The following is a 21924-nucleotide window of genomic DNA, read 5'->3' as shown; positions in this document are numbered from 1 at the left end:
TAAGGTGCTCATTTATGTGTCATCTTTATGTATATATTTTTTTTTCTCTCCATTATTTATGATGATTTCTGGTTGATGTTTTGCCAGTGCTTGTGTAAACCTTTTTTTACCCCTCCTGCATGGGCCCTAGCTTGGGCCTGCAGTATTTTGTAAATAAATAAATAAAAAATACTCGTCGTGCATAATGCCCTTTTTAAAAACAACAACAAAAAATTGATAAGCTCGAAGGACGGTTAAAGTGTAATTTTTCTGTGGCGGCAATAAACTTTTACCTTGTAGTAAATTGAAATCATAGGACAGTGAGCCTATTGGAAGTGCTCTTTTATGTCACGTTGCAGAACCAAACAAGACAGCAGACTTCTCACCTCTGACTCGCATATGCATCTCAGCCTTGCTCACGTACATGCACTTAGTCGGTCATCAGTAGGTAAAGAATTCCCTGCGCTTTTGTCACTATTGCGCACGTCTGCCCAGAATGCTTGAAAGCAGAAAGGACTAATCGCCATATGTCATCATAAGTCCGAACACTTCTGTGATAGAGCATGTTTTAAACTTTCTTGTTTTTTTTTTTTTTTGGAAGATGTCCTCTCTAGTCTTTGTGGATCGTCCTTTGCGCGCTTAGTCCTTGTCCTGGCTAGTCTTTCTGGATCGTCCTTTGCGCACTTAGCCCTTCCCAGTTTAAAAAAATTATTGGACCCAATTGGAAAATTTCCACTTGTTTCCAATTAGTTCCATTTGTGTATTTGTACACAATTGGGCCAGTTGGAACAATTGGGCCAATTGGTTGTATACCATTTGGATCAAATGGTGCAGTCGGCATAGAACCAATTGGTTGTTGCCAATTGGGTCACATGGTGCAGTTGGCATAGAACCAATTGGGCTAATTGGCATGGAACCAAATGGTCCAAATGGAGCCACTCGACGGGTCAAATGGTTTTGACTGTGCACAGCCTGCACTGTGTGAATCTGGCAAACTAGCACAGCAATAAGGAACCACATGGTTACATGTTGCTCGGCAAGTTGGTTCATATATATTGTGATCTAATATGATGCAAAACAATATGAACAGCACAAAAAGCAAATCTCTTCATTAACCCTTTCGCTGTCACCGACGTACCGGTACGTCATCGCGCTTCCCCCCCACGGTGTCACTGACGTACCGGTACGTTCTCTATCGTGTGTTCAAAATTTCGCGCCTGAGCGCAAAGCAGGCGCTCCTGGATTGGCCATGCCATCTGTTGACTCTTTCTACAAGTTCGTATATTCGCTCCGACCTGTGGTAATCCATGTATTGAAGAGTACGGTGCGACTGCCACTCCCCACTTTCTCCTTGCTGAGTGGCGCGGTGGCTCCGCGTTCGCTGGATCATGCGTCGCGCGCGTGTGGTTATGGGTTCAAGGGTTGTTCTGTAATCTCCACTGGTTTGAAGGTTTTTATTTTTCTTCTGTTGGTGTGCCTGCTACGGCGCGTCAAGTTCAGGCGCACGTGCCGTTGCCTCTCCAAAAAGGGTGACTCGATTGCTGCTTTCGCTCTCTCGCCGCACCCTCGCTTCCGACTTGCAGCAGTAAACGTAAAGCCCTTCGAACTTTGTTTAGCCTTTTTCCATCTCCCTCTGTCTTCTTGATCACGCAACGTCACATTTCTCTCCGTTGCGCGGGCGACTGAAAGCGCATCCTCCCTGCGCGCGGTTACTTTCGGATGGCTAGGCGCGCGGGACCTTCGTCTGCTCGTGGGAGCGGTGGCTGAATTCCGATTCAGAATACGAGCCGAGCTCGGATTCGGACTCGGACAAAGTCGCATGAGAGGAAGAGGGTTCCGCATCGTCAGATTCGGATGTTGAACGGATTTTATAGTCAGGCTGATGATGATGATGATGTTTACTAACAACAGCTGCAGAACACTGAAATGTGCATATTGCATTGACTATGTTATTTGTATACCAATCATAATCAAAAATAAATTGCTATGTTCATTCCCTGTTATGCTCGTTCCCTGAAACCAAGCCGACACTGGGGGTGCGTCACGGCCAGAAACGTCCGACAGCGAAAGGGTTAATGCTCTTTTCCATGCTTTTTTTGCTTCACATCATATCACACGTACAACAAAGAGCCACTACTTCCTTAAGATGATAACTACATGTGACAATGAGGCAACAAGTGAAAAGTAGGATTTGAAGCTTTATTACTAAGAAAAATGCAATGCGAGGTACTGTTCATGGTCCTTTTCCGGTCTAGTCACGCCACAACCTGCAGAAATAGATAAAAAAGAAAGACAGCATTGTGTATAGAATCCTGAAAAACCTGTTGCCCTCAAAAGCTGGCAAGACAGGCAAGCTGATATTGGATAAAAAGGCACCTCAACTTTAATATTCAGCAATCCAACCAGGTTTAAGAGAGTCACAATTTGCGGTTTATGTAGCTAAGGTTCAAGCAGCAAATGCAAGAAAATTGTTCTAATCAGTATACCTTTTCGCTGTTCTGTCAATGTCAGCAATGTTCTCCCCCACGTAGTGATTCATATGTTTCACCAGTGCTGTCACGACGCTCTCGGGAAACCTTGCTTTTAAAAAAACGCTCATGCAATACACTTGAAACCTTTTTGTCGAAATTAGTTCAGTGCATCATGCATATTTGCTACATTACACAAAAGCGTATACATATATGTGTGCGATCATTTAACTCAAACGAGTGTGCGTGACCCGTGCACTCGTGTAGCGCAGTAATGCAAAATAATTACAAGAGCTTTGGAAACGCGGAAACTTACCTTCGATCTGCAAAATTCTGGCAAAGTAGTGGGCACACGTGCCGGCTGCGTCCGTCCACTTCACCATATAAAAAGCCGCCGAAAAGTCGTCTTCAGGCTTGAAGTTCTTTATGTTTGTCACTGGCACAATTGCCAAATGTTTGTCGATTTCGTACCGCACGTACGCGTGGTTGATCATAGTGCTGTCAGACGGTCGCACGAAGCACGCAAGGCGAACAGGACAAAGCGCAGAATGCAGTGCAGCACGCATGCACGAGTGTCAGCGACTGTTTTTGTTGCTGCCATGGTTGCTACACACATGAGCACATGTTGCTAATGTTGATGTCGATTATGCTGTCCTGTTCGGTCGCCAAGGAAAAATGACGCTGAGACAAAATTTAATTCCAAGGAAGAATTATTTCATAGATGTGAAATATAAAATTTAAACAATATTGCTAAATTACAAATTGTTTTATGCCTAAAAGTTGTTTGAGTCGTGTGTTTAAGAAGCACATAAAGCAGTGAAAGTTTTTTTTTTTTTTTTTGCTGTTTAACATGATAAATAGACCGACCACTTTTTTTTTTTTACGGTCGGTAATTACATTTTACTTGCCCTCCAAATGCCAAATAGTGTCTTCCAATCTCACGAATCCAATCTCGAATGTCGCTTCCAAATCTCAAAAGAGAAATCTCAAAAAGAAAAGAGAAATCTGCAAATTTTGTACACAAGAGACATTAACATTTTCTCACTTAAATTTTGTCAAAATGGTTTTGATAACTCCATTTGGACCATGTGGCAATTCAGATTTACCCAAATGGTCCTGCTGGAGACTCCATCTGGCCCAATTGGAAGTGAGGGTTTCCATATGAACCAATTGGCCGTTCTAACTGGTCCAAATGGTCCTGTTGGTGATAACACTTGGTCCAATTGGAAATTGTCGTTTCCAGTTGGACCCATTGATATTTCCAAATGGTTTCAATTGTTTTTTTCGACTGGGTTGTCCTGGTTAGTCTTTGTGGATCGTCCTTTGCGCGCTATGCTTCCAGTGTAACAGTTTTTTTTTGTGTGTACGCAAGTTCACGTGTAGATACCGATTGCGGCCAAGAGCCAGTATACTGGAGCCTGCAATACAAACCGTAAGTTATGAGCACTGACTTTGCTTCTTTTTTACGAGAGACTATGGTGTATACTTGTTCCACTAAGCGTGAGTAGAATGTGCTCGAGGTAGTCCTAAGAGCAACACTGCCAAGTACAGGCTCGAGCCTCACCGTCTCGGGGACCGTCGCAGGCTGGTCGCATCCAAAAGGAAGCCGACGAGCTGCTGACCAAGCACGCCGCCGTCCTGGAGAGGGTGGGCCCACAACGCGAGGAGGCCGAGGATCTCCTCTCCCAAGCACACCGCCAACAGCAGGTACGAGCGCGCACTGTTCCTAATGCCTGGGCAAATAGGCACAGCAGTCTCACTGTAACGTGCAAGACGTTGTTACTTAAATAACGGGAAATGCTCTCAAATGTGTAATACGGGGTGCGCCGTGCTCTTGAGGCCCGTAAGGTGAGCTCATAATTCATATTAAATTTGCGAAAGTGTGGACAGGATACAAGCAAAGGAACAGGTGCAACAAACATGGCGCTACGCTTCCAACTGACGTTCGATGAAAGATTAACGCTGTATGCCTAGGAAAAACCAAGATAACATGCATGTGGCTGAGGAGCATGTACGAGCTGCCAGAGTTCTTTACCCGACAAAGATGCAGGTCATCTTCATCTGAATGCATTTCGGCTGTTTCGATTATTTCCCGCGTGCACTTGTCCCCATTATTGCTCCAGTTATCAAAAGGCGGCGATCGCTCGCAGCTCCTACAGTAACGTGGCAGGTTTCTATTGTCATTCGTAGAGCACTTGTGTTGCTCAGTCTTAATTATTCATGTCCTTGTTTGCGCTCCTAATTATATACCATGAACCAACTAGTCCAGCAGCAAGCCTTATTGTGCTTGCCTCTCTTGCGATCTAGATTACCGTGCTTTCTTAGCCGGTCGTCTAGGCATTGGCCCGTCTGACCTACGTAATTTCTCTCGCATCTCGGTATATATTGTGTTAAGTTTTTAATAAACGTCTGTTGTAAGTAGCTCCCTGTTTGTTGTACTTGTTGCTTTGGTTTGACGCTGTTCGTAGCGCGCTTTTACAAGCTAGCGTAAACAGGGTTACAAAAAACAAACTGCGGAGCGGTGATGGTGCGATAGCTCGCGCAAACGTGACTTCCTCGTGGAACGCAATTCACATATTCACTGCGGCCGGAGTCCAAAACTCAGTTTGGAACTCGATAAGTGCACATGGTATCTTCTTACGCCAGTCGCAACAGCGATTCTTCTTCAATCACGCCAGTCTTGAAACTTATTCTTTTCAAACTAAATCTACTACGGTTTTACACGTGACCGAAAAGATGACGTGCGAACGAGTCGACCTGAGTGACGACGCAACGCAAGAGCAGTCGAGCACAAACAAGCACGGAGCGGCTCACGAAGCAAGAACGGCACTATAGCTGGAGGGAAGGAGACCCGCTTATACATCGAGACATGGTAACTCGAGCATCTGCAAAAAATGACCACAGCTAGATAAAAGGCAAACTTTTTTTAGGGTTTTATAAAATATGTGGTTTGAAACGCAGTCTGACTGTATGTCCTGGACTACACAATGCCGTCACCTGTATTTCTTGCCGCATACTAAGACACTTTTTCTCCGGAACCATGAAAGGTGCGCACGCGCGGACAGGCCGCTTGGACGCAATGTACTGATATTTGCTCCTGTGTGCTGTCAGTGAACAAAGAGAAGGGAATCACTAGACACCTCTGTTTAAAGTCAACCTGTACGCCTGGCATGTACGATATCGACAGATGAGGGGCAGCGCTCATCGGTCGCACAACACGCTCGGCCATATTGTGGTGACTCGCCGTGGGGCTTTACACGCCCTCCGAAGCTGCCTTGTTCTCTAGTTCTCGTACCGCTCGTTGATACCATAAATGGTCGTCTGAATAAAGTGAGACTGGCTGCCTTGCGCCAAGTTTTTCTTTTCATGGTTGCAAAGTGACACAAGTTCGAGAACTGCACGAGAGCATGGTTTTGCACCCAGACCAGTCACTGCACTTGATGCATGAGTATAATTTATTTATATTTTGTTTTGCTTGTATAGAAAAGAGTGCCATAGTGGAGCATATGTAAGACTGCACGTGTAGAGCGCCTACCAAGAACACAAACGTTACAAACGAAAAAGAAACTGTGGCATTGATATTGAAGAAATACCTGTATTTCAGCCCTTCACTTGCGGGGGGGCTTCCAAAGATCGCTGCGCGCCGAGCCCACATACCGAAGGAATGTAAATGTTACTTTCAGTGGCAGATGTTATTTGAATACTACTGCGCAGCAAGGTGCAAGTGAAGTGCGAATATGACTATGTAGAGAGGAAGCATGAGGTAGTGACGCTGCCTCCTCTCTTTCGCCAGACAACGTTAAGATGCTGGCACGTTAGTGTTGGAGCATGCATCGCGCTACTCCGCACAGGTTCCAGATTTACCGCCAGTTTGCCTCCCTCCTGCACCTTCATTCCTTTAGATCACCGACGGACTGCTGGCTCAGGTGGACACGGCTTTCGCTAAAGCAAAGGAGGCGGCCGCCGAGGGTGAAAGGATTCTTGAGGAAGCCCAGAACACGCTCAAGGTGCTCAGAGGTACGTCCTCCGCAATGAGGCGGTATTAAAATAACCTGCAGACTGAGTGTTGCAGCTATTTCTTCATTATTATAATTTTTTTTCACACGCCAGGCCAACGCAGGCAGCGTTTTGGCATTTGGATTGCGGCTGTCACTGTTTTACCAAGTAAAAAATTATATGCAGAGATTGGCTACCCGAGTACGCACATTTTGAGGCTGGGCCGACACGTCCAAATGCGCTCCATGCGGCCAGATCTAAGTAGCCGCATTTACATGAGAGCGACAGTTGCCCATCGCATCATAATTCTGGTGCACTGTACTCACGTGAAGGAGGACGATGCGCTATATAGACGTTTGGCCTTAGTGCGCCAGCAGGGGGGAGACTGAGAATTCTCCTTTCATGAGTTAATTGCCTCGCCGCCAGGGGGGAGAAAGCGAAAGCAAGACGTCTGGCGTTTGCTTTCCTCCACCCAGGTGCCCGAGACAGGCTCGCTAAAGTCAGGCACAAGCCCATTTCGGATGCCATCACTCGAGGGTTCATGCGCTGATGCAGGCACAAAAACGCGATGTGCTGCTGTCACGTCCATGTAAGCGCGGCTGTTGAGGCGCCGCCATTGGCCAAGGATAGTGGCGACGTTGACCGTGGATCGAATGCGTTTCGACATTGACTGAAACTTCGCCACGGTGGTGTCGAATCGCGCAGAGTTTGACGAGAACGTCAAGGCAAGCAAGGACAAAGCGTCGGCCGCGCTGCAACGTGTGCCGGAGATCCAGGCGCTCATCGAGGAGGCCGAGAACAAGACCCGGGATGCCCGGGGCGCGCTCAAGGATGCCGAGGCCGACGCGAACGCGGCCAGCGACATCGCAAAGGAGGCACAGAGGATCGCCGAGCAAGCGTCGAAGGTAAATTCCACCGCCATTCTTTCCAGCCTCGCTACGGCTTTGGTGAGTGAATACAGCAGGCACGCATGCTGTATTCACTGCATGCTGTACCACGTGCGCATGCATGTCGCACGCACATGGTACGACAAGGTGCAATGTGAATCGACGGTCCGTATGGATGCTGCCGCACATGTGTAGCACAAGTTTTGTTGGCAGGAGGAATTGCATAACGACGTTTCTTAGCCATTACCTGGAACCTTGCTTTTCTTTTTTCACTTTGGTACCTATGAGCTTCACGGATCGTTTTTCAAGGCTTGCATTACGTGCAAAGGAGACTGATTAACAGCACTCTGTCACGCATCTTCCCACTGCCATACTACTGGCGGTCCATCTTTCCACTGCTGCCACCATTCTCTCTCTCTTTTTCCTCTTCTTTGCCGGAGAGTTGGCGATGTTTCTTTCAGGAGGCAGGCCTCCAGAAACAAGACATCGGCAACAAAGTCGCAATTGAAATTTTTCTGAGGTCGTTTCGCAGATATAAGCGAGTTACTTTTTCGCACGTGACTGGTATGCCATATTCATTTTGCAGGATGCGATCAATGTGCGTGATGAAGCAGACAACGCTAAGACGACGGCGCGTCAGCTGGGAGACGAAGCCGAGGAGCTGGCGCGCAAGGTCGAGGACACTGATGCACGCATGCGCCAGTTCGAGGAGCAGGCCCGCGGGGACGAGGCACTCGCCAAGCAGGTGAGTCTTCTAAACAAGAGCCCAACCCCCCCCCCCCCCCTATTCACTTCATCACTTTCGTCGCATAGTTGAACCGTTTATGCACCGTTTGTGGTGTGTAACGTGGCGCACAATGTGTAGCCTGAGGGTAAGGCAGGTTGCTTACAGACAACAGTGAAAAACAGACAATGCGCACCCGGTATTTTCTTCCCCACGCATCAGCCAGGCCTCGCTGCACTGCACTCGCTGCACTGCATTATAAATTGGTGTTTATGCTTTCTTTGCGTTACTGTCCTGTGGTGTCTGGCATTGCCCGACTTTGAGCAGCCAACCAGTGCAAGTTACTGTGCATCGGAATAAGTGTGCTACGTGCACTGAAGTCACATAGGTCACACGTCTTTAAAGTGTGTGCCAGCTGTTCGGAGAACAAACACAGTTACATATCAATGGGGGAACCAGTGAATCGCGCTAGCTTAATTCAGTCTACGTTTGCGTTGTGCGTTTCTTTTTGAGACTTGCTGCCACATATAATGTTACTGAGAATGCTCACATTATGCTGACATTTGGCATATATTATTTTAACACTTTCAATGTTTACCTCGAAGAAAATGTTCCGCACTTGTTAACATTTCATCGGGCCCTATACTGCACAGGCCCTGGAAAAAGCCAACGAAGCCCGGACAGGTGCAAAGGTGGCCTCGGACAAAGTCAGAGCTGCACTTGCCACAGTCAACGAAATCCTCAAGGCCTTAGGTATGGGCTGCGAACTGTGGACTCGTACAATTGTCTTTTACCACTAGGCGCATGTCGCAACTACCGAGGCACACAAGGTGCTCTGGCAAACCGATCTTTTCGGAGCTAGCTGTGCCCTTGTGTGTGAGGTTGTTGATGCTGCATGTCGTTCACTGTGAACAGTCCTAGCTCCAGCCATTTCTTGATTTGACATGTGTGTCGCATTCCCCTTCTCTCTCCATGTGCCCTCGTATCTTTCTCCCTATGCAAGAGGGACAGTCACAATCATCGTACGTCTGCCCCATCCTTTTTTTCCCCTATACCCCATTTAAGCTAACAACAAGAATTACTTTACACTGGTGTAAAGCTGAGCCGCTTTAGCTGTCGCTTGCCGCAGCAAACATTCAGGGCCCGTGTTCACAGAAACATCCTTACGCTATAACTGTTTGTAAGAACAGATGCAAGCTAATAGTAAACTTGGGACGTATTAGCAAAAGAGGTCAGCCAATGGCAAACAGCACTTACGAATGAAACGTTCGGGAACAGGGCCCCAGGGCGCGTATTGACAAAACACTAGCGTAAAAACGGTTTGGGATTGGTCATCGCCGTGGCGATCGCTGGCGTGAGGTGGTTGCCAGAACGACGGCCACTCACGGTAACGATTGCCGTGAGAACAAGATCATCCCCGCGGCGAGTGTCAATTTCCGATGACTCTTACGTAAAGAAGCTTTTGACCGCACATAGTCGTATGTCGCATTTGCGAAGCTCTACACATGTAAGGGCGGTTCATACTTGACCAGTGCTCCTGTGCTGACCATACAATCGCAATAACCGACGTGATCTGAGGCGCAGGCCAATCAAGAACCGTTTTTGAGTGTGAAAAGCTTTGTGAATTTGATCAGCGGGTTTCCATTTAAAAAGTTTTCTCGGTGAAACCCAGAAGCTGTTGCTTCTTCACCTTTTCAGCAGCGGTGGCAATGCAATGAAGATGACACGTGAGCACTCGTGTGCCTTTTTCCTTCTGTTCACCCACGTATTGCTGCCGCTACGATTCTCTAAAGTCTAGTACTGAAATAACTGAACCAGAATGAATGAATTCTGGGTTTTTTGTGCCAAAACCACGATTCGATAAATAACTGAACCAGACTTATGGAAAGGCACTGCACACGTCTGACAAGACACAAACAAGAAGCACGATCTCACACGCCGTATGCTGCATCATCATCCTGTGTGCGCGTGCATGCGTGCACGGGCGCGCTGATAGGGCAATGCAGCACAGCTTCACATCTATGTGATTTATCTATGTTTCATATCGACATACGAGTAAGGCTCTGTGCGATTGGTCTGGATCAGGGATCCGGTTTCACAAACAACCTTCATGCACCCCGAGTCGTCTGACGGCCCCAGGCCCGATGGTACGGGCGCGCCTGCGAAGATGCCACGAGTACATGAAAAGACAAGCGAAGATGTGAAATAAGATAATCATGTCATGCAGATATAAAAATTACCAGCAACTAGCATGGCAGGAGGTAATAAAGTCGTTTTCATTTTGCTGCCGTTTGCTTCTTCCAGTCCACTTTCATTCGAAGGAAACTTTTTTTTTTTTGAACCCGCTGATTTTCTGGAACCTACGAGTAAATGCGGCAACCAAAACACTTGCGTCTTCCAATAAATGCCAATGCATAAAGTGCATAAGCACGTGTGATGCATATTGTAACGATGTTGAGGAGCACAGGTTAACAAAACAATGATATTTATTAAGGGCGAACCTGTGCCTACAACTAAAAGTCACTGTGGTCGTGAAGAAATTTCCGGCAGTCGCGTTCTAAAACTGGCCTCAAACAGTCTTCTTTCTTCTCGCGTGATACCTCGTGCACGTGGCGGGTGCGATGCGGGTCCAACCGGCTACCCGTGCCATGAAGATTGCTGTGTCCTGTTGTACACCACCACGGTATGGCGTGCACAGTGTCCAATACGAAGGGCGTGCAACTTGAATGTGACGAAGTTGTCGCGGCAATATTATAACCCCCAAATGCAGAGATCTAACTTGGCTCGAACTTGACTTCTGGCAGTCTCAAGACAGCTTCGCCGCGCGATGTAAATCGTGCTTGATCTTGCGGACGACTTGCGAATGACTTGGCTGCGTCGAAGTCCCCTCAAGTTTCAAGTCTGCTCCCGGGCTAGCTTGAAACTGACTTCGTGTGTTATTCCAACATGGCAGCCTCCCGAACGGACGTCGCGCGTAGGTTGGCTGCTTTCGAGTTTGCTTGCCACGCCATGGATACAGCATTTTCAGAGGCGCAGCCCTTGCCGAAAATTCCGCGACCCACCCTACGTGACCGAGGGAATCCGATGGAGCTGTACGGCGACGAACAATTCCTCGGTCGCTACAGATTCACGAAGAACGCCGTGCGACTTCTCGCTATGTTGCCTATCCGGGTAAGCGGGGACAACAGGACCGCCTGTGTGCCTCCCATGCTGCAGTTGCTGATGGCTGTGATGTTTTACGGCGCTGGCACGTTTCAAACAGTCACCGTAGGTCCGGTTCGCATTCCTCAGTCAACAGTGTGCCGCACAGTTGGATAGTGACTCTGCTCATCGCGAAGCACCCGCGCCCGATGCTGGTGCGCTTCCCGCAGTCGCGGAAAGATTGATTGCGAGCGTATTTTCTCATCTCCTGTGACTACACATGCCATCACCAGTTATTAGCGGTCACGACCATATTTACGCTCAGCATGCCGAACTGTCACGCACTCATCCACCGAATACGAAACATGCGCATTAACATAATAAAAAGTAGCCCAAATAAGTCAGTCGTGCAGTACATGTGCGCTTACCAGTTTTGTGGCGCTTTCCCTTTTCGTTCACAGCTTCCTCTTTCCGCTTTTGCTTCAGGTTCGTCCAGCATTTTTTCCGTTGCAGGTGATTGCGCCGCGTAATCCCGTGGTTGGCATTATAACGTTTTGCTATTTCTTTCCATGTCTGATTCTTCTTGGTCAACGACGCGACATCAGTTTTCTTGCATTCCACAGTATGCTTGTAGTCGTTCACGAGTGTCGTCAGCAGGCTCTTTTCGTCTTCTGTAAAACGGGGTGCCGTCTTGCGTTGCAGTGCATTCTCTTTGAAGCAGACCGTACGTGAGTGCGACATTTCAGCGTCAAATCCTGTTGACAGAACAGCAATTTCGTACCAAATGCAGCGCGCGGCTGTCGCGCGAGCCCCAAAACTTGTTTTCCTAACAGACGACACTTTCCTAGCAGACGACACGCACTGCCAATTTGCAATGTTTACGACTGTGCCACACTCTCCCTCTCGTCGTTCTCGACAAACCCTCCATGCGAAGTAGACAAATCGTTTGCACGTGTCATTTTATTTATTTATTTTGTTTTTTATCGGGTGTTGTCACCCATATGGGTCCGGGTAGGGGGACTCTACGGCGCTCGGTACTCTTCGTTCGCAGCACAGGTTGCAGTTTTTCTCTTGCTTGTGCCTCCGGCCTAGTGCGTTCTAATAGGTTGGTCTTTTCTTCAAAGGGTCACGTAGCCCGAGCAGAACAAGGGCCGTCGCCTTCCTCTGGAATGCCTATAGGCGAAAAGGGACGCGCGAGCTCCCTCAGAAACCGACCGTGTGCCTCGTCTCGGCCTCTTGTATCCGGTTGCCGGCCCAGACAGCGCATGAACGTCTTGCAGCAATCGAGAACAAAAGCCGTTTAAAGACCACCATACGAACCAACCATTTCGTTCGCTTCTCTACGGCCAGTTATACAAACACGCAACAATACCTCAGAGTTAAAGATAAGCTAAAACCAAAATAAGTGTGACGATAAAATTTATTTGCACTCAAATACACTATCGCCTAAAAGTGTAGCGGCGACCTGAAAAAATGGTGAAACCTGCAACTCAGAAAGCGCGCCAAAACACCGAAATTTGAAGACCACCTAAACCCGCCGGGAATGCGCGCTTTCCACAAGCAACACTGCCCATCGCAGCGGCGGACGTAGCCAGATGGAATAAGTTTAAGCAAACTATACTTCAGCACTTATGCCCTGGTGGAAATTTGGAAAGATACATACTTTTTTGCTGTAAAACATCCCTTACGCTAATAAATGTATTGTTAACCTCGAACACAGACGAGCAACCTGCTTTTGCGTTGAAGCACAGTCTTGACTTGACGAAGCAAGCCAGCTTGAGCGTCTATGAAACGCGAAAGCCGACTTGGGCGTTTTGAAGTCCGCCTCTTGCTTCGGGCCGACTTCATCAAGTCAAGTCCAAGCCCGATCCAAGTTAGATCTCTGCATTCGGGGGTAAGCCTCTTCCTCTCCACATAAAGATCTCTGCTGACGCGGACACAAGCAACAGCTAATTTTCGCCAGAACAATTAAGACGCGAGCGGAAAACGACAATTACAAATGCTCATTTTGACTGAGTGAACGCTGGACATCTCGCGGCATACTTATCTACACTTATTTATTATTTATTTATTTATTTAATTAGTTATTTATACATACCGCAAACCACATAACGTGGTCCAAGCAGTACGGGCATTTTTATTTTTTAACAAATCACATTGAGCATAACGGTGAACATACATTGTGTATTACATCCAGAGACAAATAAATAGCAAAAATGAACACAATGGGAAAATGTACTCAATGCTACACAATGGCAAGATGATCATGCTCTGGTATAGGATTCCATTGAGACACTGTGCGCGGGAGAAAAGAAAATTTATAAGCATCTGTTTTTGCGAAATATGGCGTTAAAAGATCTTGGTTGTTGATGTCGTGTATTCCTTGTTGATAGGGGTATAAATACAATGAAGGGTCAATAGTGAATTTCTGCTTAAGGAGAGAATTCAGGAAGCCCAAGCGAAATTGCCTTCTTCTGTACTGAAGTGGGGGTATGTTATTGACTATCATTAGTTCCGACAAAGAGTCCACATGACGAAATTTAGAAAAGATAAATTGAACGGCCTTTCTGTGATTTCTTTCGAGTTTATCAATGTTACGTTTTGTGTAAGGGTACCACACTATGCTTGCATATTCTAGCTTTGGTGTGATGTGTGATTGATAGTATAGAAGTTTTACATTTGGTGGTGAATTACGAAGCTTGTGTCTTAAGAAACACAACTTTCTGAAAGCAGAACAACAAATGTTGTCAATGTGTGAATTCCAGGAGAGGTTAGCAGTTAATGTTACACATAAATATTTGTAGCTATCAACATGATTAACTGTAGATGAACCTAGGGAGTAAGCATACTGAAAAGGGGTTTTTTTTTTATTTATACAGATGGAAACTGTTTTTTGTGCATTTACAACCATGCCCCACTTGTTGCACCATCGATATATGTAATCTAGATTTTTTAGTTCTTGTTGATCATGCATGCCGCAAACTTCACGGAATAAAATGCAGTCATCTGTGAACAATCGAATCTGAACAGTTGGATCAATTACATCTATGATATAATTTATATAGCACAAAAATAGCAAAGGCCCTAGTACTCTGCCTTGGGGCATACCCGATGTAACTGGTAGAAGGCGTGAATTTCGATCCTTGACTGTGACAATCTGTACCCGATTTCTCAAATATTCAGTTATCCAAGCTACCAACACCTTCGGAAGACCAATTTTGTTTAGTTTGTAGATTAGTTTGTCATGAGGAACTTTATCAAAGGCCTTACAGAAATCTAAAAAAATTGTCTATCTGAACATAATTATCAAGACCTTTGGCAAACTCATGCGTAACAGTGACGAGTTGCGTCACGGTCGAATACTTCTTTCTATAACCATGCTCAAAACTTCCTAATATGGAGTGTTTGTCAAGGAATTCTGTAATCTGAGTGGCTATAATATGTTCTATAAGTTTACAACATGAGGAAGTTAGATATGGGTCTGTAATTAGGTAGTAATAATCTGTCGCTTTTCTTGAAGATGGGGATTACTCGGGCCATCTTCCAGTCACGCAGTAAGGTTACTGTTGACAAGGAACTATGAAAAATAATAAAAAGAAACTTGCCAACACATTCGGCATATCGTCGAAGAAACGCATTGGGAAGATCGTCAGGACCGCAACATTTTTTCGTGTTAAGTTTAAAAGCATAGAAACTAAACCAGGATATGAAATGCAATTGACTTCGCGTGGTTGAAATGAGATTGTGGTAGGCGTACATGGTCCAGATACTGAAAACACGCTATGAAAATAGGCATTAAAATAATTTGCTATATCGTCATAATTTGTAACCATGCTACCGTCAACTGATATCTTCGAAACTGGTTTCTTGCTTTCACTAAGATAATTCCAGAACTTGGAAGGATCTATCTTTATAAAATTGGGCATTACAGTTTAAAGTAGTAATCCTTTGCGTGATGAATCGCTTGGGCAAGGATTCTTTAGTGTTTGCTGATAACTTTGCATTGCGCATGCTGTTTTCTTAGCCATTTAATTTTTCTCTTCAATTTAAAAATTTCACGTGTCATGTATGTCATTTCCTGTGTCATGTATGTTTGTGTTTTCTCGGTATGAAGTTGTTCATACAGTAATGACACATCTCAACAAATTTGTCCCAAAGAGCGCATGTCTTTAGGGTGCCGTCATCAAAGTCTGCAAGTACGGTTTCCAGCTCGGGAATAGTCCTTAAAATACGGAATGGGAGATTTTTGGTAGCTAATACATTTAAGAAGAACTGACACACTTACAAGTTCATGATCGGACAGCCCTTGTTCCACTAGAATGGTATGTTCTGAAAAAGTCCTATTTACAAATACCAAATTTACAACTGAGCTTGCATGTCCTTGTACGGGTGTGGGTTGTATGATTATTTGAGTTAGCTCGTGAGCGAGCACGATATCAAAAATAATGTTAGCATCTTTACTGGCCTGGGAACAGGCCAGTCCCTCCGAGTCCACACTTGACAAATTAAGGTCTCCAACCACGAAAATTTTCTTATTATGATACAGTGACATATGTTCTTTGAGCACAGTTAAGTATTCCAGGCACGCATCCGGAGGCCTGTAACATGCGTATAAGATGAAATTATGTCCCCAACAGGACAACTGTATGTTTATAAGAAGCCGTGTTTCTTTTGGAATAAACGTTGTTGAAAGTCAGCGCTTGTGGTGTCTTCTTGTCTCGTCCCTTGTCTACATTTTGCGCTGTTACTAGCAGGCTGTATGCACAAGCATTCAAGAATGCCAACATCAGTTGTAATCATAGCTTCTACTTCGGGCTTAGCAAGGATGGCTACTCCCCCTGCCTTTGGTAGTTCTGTCTTTTTGATACACATTGTAACATGAGGGAAAGACTTCATCGTTACTAATTTCCTTTCTCAGCCAGGTCTCTCTTATCACCGCGATGTGAGGATCATGCTGCATAAGTATGGTTTCTAACTTATTTATTTTATTAGTGACACTGCGCGCGCTTATGCTAAGTAGCCTCAGTTTTTTCTGGTTGGTTACATCTCCCGTATTTTTGGAGGACCTAGCGATTTTTACATCGGGTGTGGTTTCTAGATGAGGGATCTGGTCGCATTCCTCAGCTGTGTCTGTGGCAGTGACACTTGGCTTCGCGTGCTTAGCCGTCGGGTTTCGCTTGCCGCAGTGTTTCGCTTTTTGGTTTCGTTTCTTTGAACAGGTACTTTATCATTTTTGTTTTCGCACCAAATGTATGCCTTTTTATTTATATATAGCTTATCATATACCAGTGAGGCTTTGTCGCCGTTTTCTCAATTTATTTTACAGCTTTGCCATAGCTTTCTTCCGATTTCCTGCACTCTTCCCGAAAATCCTCGCCTTTCAGTTTGCTTTCCTGCTTTAGAATTATAATTTTGTCTCTTGAATCTAGGAGCTGAATCCAGGAACAGGCGTGACCTTGCCAGGCGATGGTTGTAGCTCAAGAATACATTTTATTATTTCATTGTTCACAGCACCCTCTAGCGATTCGGTTTTTTCTTCTTCAGCTTCACGTAGTCCATAAAAATGATATTATACCTTTTGCTTCGGTTCTCCAGGTCATAAATTCTTGCTTCAAGGTGGGCAATTTGCTCCTGGCACGTCGTAACCTTAATTTCTAGACTGGCCACGGAATCTGATTTTTGGCAATATCGGTAAGGCGTTTTTCTTTAATTTCCCTAATGTCGATTGTAATCTCACTAAGTTGTAAAGCCGATTAACCCACTCAATCTAAATCCGTCGCTATATCTCAGTGGCTATGACATAGTGCTGCAGAACACGAGGTAGCGGGTTCGAGTCCCTGCCGCGACGGCTGCAATCCACGGCTGAATGCAAAAGGTCTCGTGTGTTGTCGCTTACGCTGCACGTTGAAAAAAACCTGAGGCGAAAAAAACAAAAAAAAACAAAATCAATCCAAAGTACTCCACTACGGCGTCTTTTACCTGCCTTTAGTGTGCGACTTTGGGGTGTTAAATCCAACCATTCGATCAGCCAGCCAATCACTCCATCAAAACTCGGCCACAGCTGTGCGTCGCTCTCAAAAGCGTCACAGTGATGTCACGTGATGCTTTTTGGAGCTACTTCACCTGCACCCCGAATTAGGCTGCCATAGCATACAGTGCCGTGACCAAGCTGCAGTTTTGCCACCATGCAGTCTTTGCAGGTAAGACGAGAGGATGCGGATCCCTGTATGGGTATGCCGTGCGTGTGGCCATCGTGCACTTTTCGAATGTGATGCCGAACGAAAGCGCATTTGTGATATTGAAGCGCAAACAAAAACATATGTAGACAAGTTTAACTAGTGCGCGCTTGTTGTGTCTTAGTTTGGGCTTCAAATGCCATGAATATTATAGCAACTAGCCCAACTGTCTGCAGATGACAGCTTTCAACGCTGTTCCAGCCTGTATCAGTCGCACAGTGTGTGCTGAACACTTTTCCTTTGTGTCATTGTGCGCAGCGAATGTGGATAGCGTGGACCCAGGCCGGCTCGACCAGCTGGAGCGACGCCTGATGGAGGCTGAGCGTGAGGCAGAGAAGGCGAGGCTCGACGAGCGGCTCGATGAGCTGCGCGCCGCGCGCCAGCAGCAGCAGGGTTGGATGCACGACTACGAGGCACAGATCAAGCAGCTCAAGAGGGATGTGGCCAACGTGAAGGACATCAGTGACTCACTGCCCGACCGCTGCTTCCGGCGCATCAAGCTCGAGCCCTGATTTGATGAGACTGCACGCGGGGTGCCAGCAGCAGGAGGAGCGCAGACACCAAAGGGAGAGAAGGACGGTGGGGGGAGAGGAAGAAGCCAACCTTCACGATGAAATCGGTAGGACAGAGCAGGCGAGAACGACCGCCTCCGCCGACGTCGTTGGGGAAACCAGTGTATGGTGGCGTAACGACATCTGCAGAGGTTCTCGATGCGCATTAGGGAAGAGACATTCGTAGCTCTAGGGCATGGTCGTTTTGAAACGGACCGTATGTGCGTCGTATGTGGCTATTCCTTGCTTTGCTTTTACTTAATTTCACCGTAAAAAAAACAACTATCACGTACATGGACGGCATGTTTTCGTTTCTCTGTCGCCCCCTCGAACATGTGCAACGAAACTGTGTACTTCAACACTGTAGCTCCCTCCGTTGATCTGTGTCATTGTGACGGCTAATACTGGCAATCATCTTAGTGCGACTGCATATGATCGGCAAACTAGAAATGCGCTCTTCATTTCATCCTTTCTGGGGACCAATGGCAAACAACTTCGGCAAGCTTTAACGCGATGTGGGATAAAAAGTCGAAAAGGACCACGAAGTGGATTATTAAGTTGAGTGGTTCTTCTTATTTTAATTCATAATCGGAAAAATATCATGGGCTAGCTGTGAAACAGATATTTGTAAACCTTGTGTCTATAAGTTAGCGATGACACGTCCAAGAGAGACAAGAATCTTTGTCTACTGGTAACTTTTTTACAAGCAAAACAGCGCTCTTCAAGAGGGCTTACACATGTAGCCTATGCCAGCGAGAAGAGAACCCTGTCCAACGCCCATTGTCATTGTTGGTTACGTGGTCAAGCGAAGCATTAGCGTCATTAGTGCCACTGATATAGAAAATGCACTCAAGTGTCCCTACTTAATGGAAACAGCGTTTTGGAAAGAAAGGCATTGCTGGACAATATACAGGCCAGAAGGATGCCGTAATGATTCAGAAATTGAGTTTTTTTTTTTTTTTTTCGGAGCATTGCGCGATCACATAGCTCAAGGAAGTAAGCGGATCCTGATTATGTTGTCTTCTTCGCTAATAATACTGGCATGTTGTGAAAATGTCTTACTCTAAGCAAAAATTATTCGCACTTATAATCAACGTTCGACTGGCCACGCTCCCAGCCTCGTTTATCAAAACACCGCTGACAAATCTGCTATGAATGTGGGTGGTCCAAAATGAGTTCGTCACCTTCAAAGATATATTGTATGTCTACTTACTCTTTTATTCCCAGGTCACAAGCAAAAAGTAAAAAAAAACCACAAGAACAAAAGAACATGCCATTTCGCTCAATCAAATGACTGCATTTTATATGTGCCTCCTTCTTTACACTGTGGTGAATGAGCCCTTCAGGTCCGTGAGGAGTATGCATTGTGGGCGTATTTTTGTGAAGCAAAGCCACGGACGAGGTAGCTTAGCATCATGTTTCTTCTAAGTAGAGTGTAGATCGCGCTTAAATGATGTGTAAGGAAGAAAAAAAAATAACTTATACGACCTCAAAGTGTTGCTCAGTCGTCTCAAGTCGCTTAGTGAACAATCGACGCGAACCACGAGTCGTATAGAGCTTCAGCCAGGCTTCCCCCCCTCCCCATACCCTCACGTGCTAGTATAGTGCTAACAATCTCGAGTGGAACCATTTTTTTTTCCGCCTCATTTCGGAAACTGCATGTGAAGGTTTTTTTAACTTATTGCAGCCGTCCTCTGCGAGAGCTGCGCATAATCACATTTCAAACTATGCTTACCCTGCGCCCTGTACACGTCGCATTCATCGCTCGCGCGGAATGACGCTTTCCACCGACCAATTGACGCTGCTGCGCGCCAGAAAGGGCGCCGCTTTTACGTGTCGTGCTGCAGTAAAAACCACCACTTTGTTATATTACTATCTGCTTGGGCAGGTAAGCATCATGTGTACAGAGTGCAATAGTATACTAAGAGATTGTAGGATGCATCTCATTTCCTTTTTTTGTTTGTTCTCTGCATTTTGTGTAACCTTTTGGACATATTAGGATTCTTTTTTTTTGACTTGTTACTCAAAAAAATTAAGTCATTGTAAGAGATCAAAAGTACTGGTTGTTTCGAGACTGCCACTGTGCTGAATGCCAAACTGAAACCAGTGCCAAAGAATGTGTCCCTTAATTATTTTTTGTCATGTGCATTTAATAAAGAGCAATTAAACCCGTTGTTTGTACGTCTGTTTTCATAGTTGAAGGTGCCGATTTATTTGAAAAAGTCAGCAGCAATTGTCCCTCAGGAACAAGCCTTCCTGCACTACTGCTGTTCAAGCATGAAGCCAAGCACCGCCTGTTGCTGCCGTAGCGCACGAGGTCAAGGGTTCGATTGCCGGCTACTGTGAGCGCATTTCAACGGCCAGCGGAACAAATTCAGTAGCGATTTAGCAGTAAACGCGAGGGAAATGTGTTGGCATTGCGTCGCACCTGCTTACGGTTACGCATCCATGATTTAAATCGGGTTCACCACACTCCAAAGTTTTTTTTTTTTTTTCACGAGCTCAGTCAACACATCCTGCCTCTTCTAGGAGCAAAGTGCAACGGATGGTGGTCCGGAGGATACCACTGCTTATTGCAATATATATATTATAATACTGAGACCGACCAAGTTGTCCATCGCTGTTTATTCCCATAAAAGGCAACATGCCAGCTCATGTGCGAAGAAGTAGAACAGGGAACATGATGATGGCTATGTACAAATGAAAACGACGAAGTATGTTAATAGTGCTTACATTAACTCCCCCCTCCCCCCCGTCATGGAAGCCGCCAGCCTTGCCGCAGATTAGAGATTATCTAAACGGGGAGTCAAGGGCTTCATCCGAGAGACATGAACAATTTCGGCATTCTGGCGCTGCCAGTCAGTGACGGAGTGTACTGGGTGGATGAGATAGTTCACTGCAGATGTTCGCTGCACAACAGTGTATGGGCCAATGTAGCGTTGAAGGAACTTCTCACAGACGCCTGGAGTGCGGACTGGAGTCCAAAGCAGAACTTGGTCTCCAGGGTGAAAACGTACGTCACGGCGTTTGTTGTCGCAGTGACGTTTGCGCTCAGCTTGGGTAGCTTCTGTGCTCCCCCGGGCGATTTGACGGCAATGTGGAACTCTGGCAGCAAAATCTTCTGGAAGCGACGCGTTAGGCAAAGAAGGTGCTAAAAAGAATTGTCTGTCGAATATTGTGGAAGGAGATTGTCCATATACAAGGAAGAAAGGGCTAGAGCCAGTAGTCCGTTGAATAGCAGTATTATATGCAAATGTCACAAAAGGAAGAATTTTATCCCAGTCAGTGTGGTCAGGACGGATGTACATGGAAGCGTACGATGGAAGTGCTCAGTAAGGCCGTTGGTTTGCAGATGATAGGTAGAAGTAGATTTGTGGACCGTATTAGCGGCCCGAAGAACTTCCTCGAGAACTTGGGAAATGAACGCCTTGCCACGGTTACTGAGAAGAACGCGAGGAGCCCCGTGGCGCAAGACGATGGAGCGCAAGAAAAAGTCAGAGACCTCAGAAGCAGTACCGGATCGCAGAGGGGCAGTCTTGGCATATCTTGTTAAATGGTCGACCGAGGTGACAATCCAACGGTGACCAGCAGGTGTCAACGGCAAGGGAACATACAAATCAATACCAACAAATTCAAAAGGTGTGTCTGGGCAAGGGAGAGGTTGTAATAAACCGGCAGGAGGGAATGTCGAGCGTTCGCGGTGCTGACAAGACACACAAGAGGCAATGTATTTGGCCACCGTTATGGATAGGCCAGGCCAGAAGCAGCGGGTCTTGATGCGGTCGTAAGTCTTGTGGAAGCCTAAGTGGCCAGCCGATACGTCGTCGTGAAGTGCCTCTAATACTCGCAGGCGAAGGCAGCAAGGTAAAACTGGGACCCACCGGTGACCTGTTGGGTGGTAAACGTAGCAGTGCAGCACGCCATCTTGAAGGCGGAATTGTC

General features: G+C 46.2%; 1 protein-coding gene across 4 annotated transcripts in view; it reads left to right on the top strand.

Moving 5' to 3' along the window:
- Positions 1 to 20155, top strand: part of LanB2 (laminin subunit gamma-1) — a 335820-nt gene extending 315665 nt beyond the window's left edge. For all 4 annotated transcript variants that reach the window (XM_055064956.2, XM_055064957.2, XM_050168405.3 and 1 more), the window contains 6 exons: positions 4032 to 4154; positions 6350 to 6464; positions 7149 to 7348; positions 7917 to 8075; positions 8708 to 8807; positions 17690 to 20155. In XM_055064956.2, the coding sequence (XP_054920931.1) occupies positions 4032 to 4154; positions 6350 to 6464; positions 7149 to 7348; positions 7917 to 8075; positions 8708 to 8807; positions 17690 to 17943 (951 nt within the window). In that variant the 3' untranslated portion in view covers positions 17944 to 20155. The remainder of the gene's footprint in view (positions 1 to 4031; positions 4155 to 6349; positions 6465 to 7148; positions 7349 to 7916; positions 8076 to 8707; positions 8808 to 17689) is intronic.
- Positions 20156 to 21924: the final 1769 nt, after the last annotated feature.

The sequence above is a fragment of the Dermacentor andersoni genome, chromosome 1, assembly GCF_023375885.2.
Source record: "Dermacentor andersoni chromosome 1, qqDerAnde1_hic_scaffold, whole genome shotgun sequence".
Taxonomy (NCBI): Eukaryota; Metazoa; Arthropoda; class Arachnida; order Ixodida; family Ixodidae; genus Dermacentor; species Dermacentor andersoni.
Note: the sequence above shows the minus strand (reverse complement) of the source record. Positions and strands in the feature narration are given on the sequence as shown.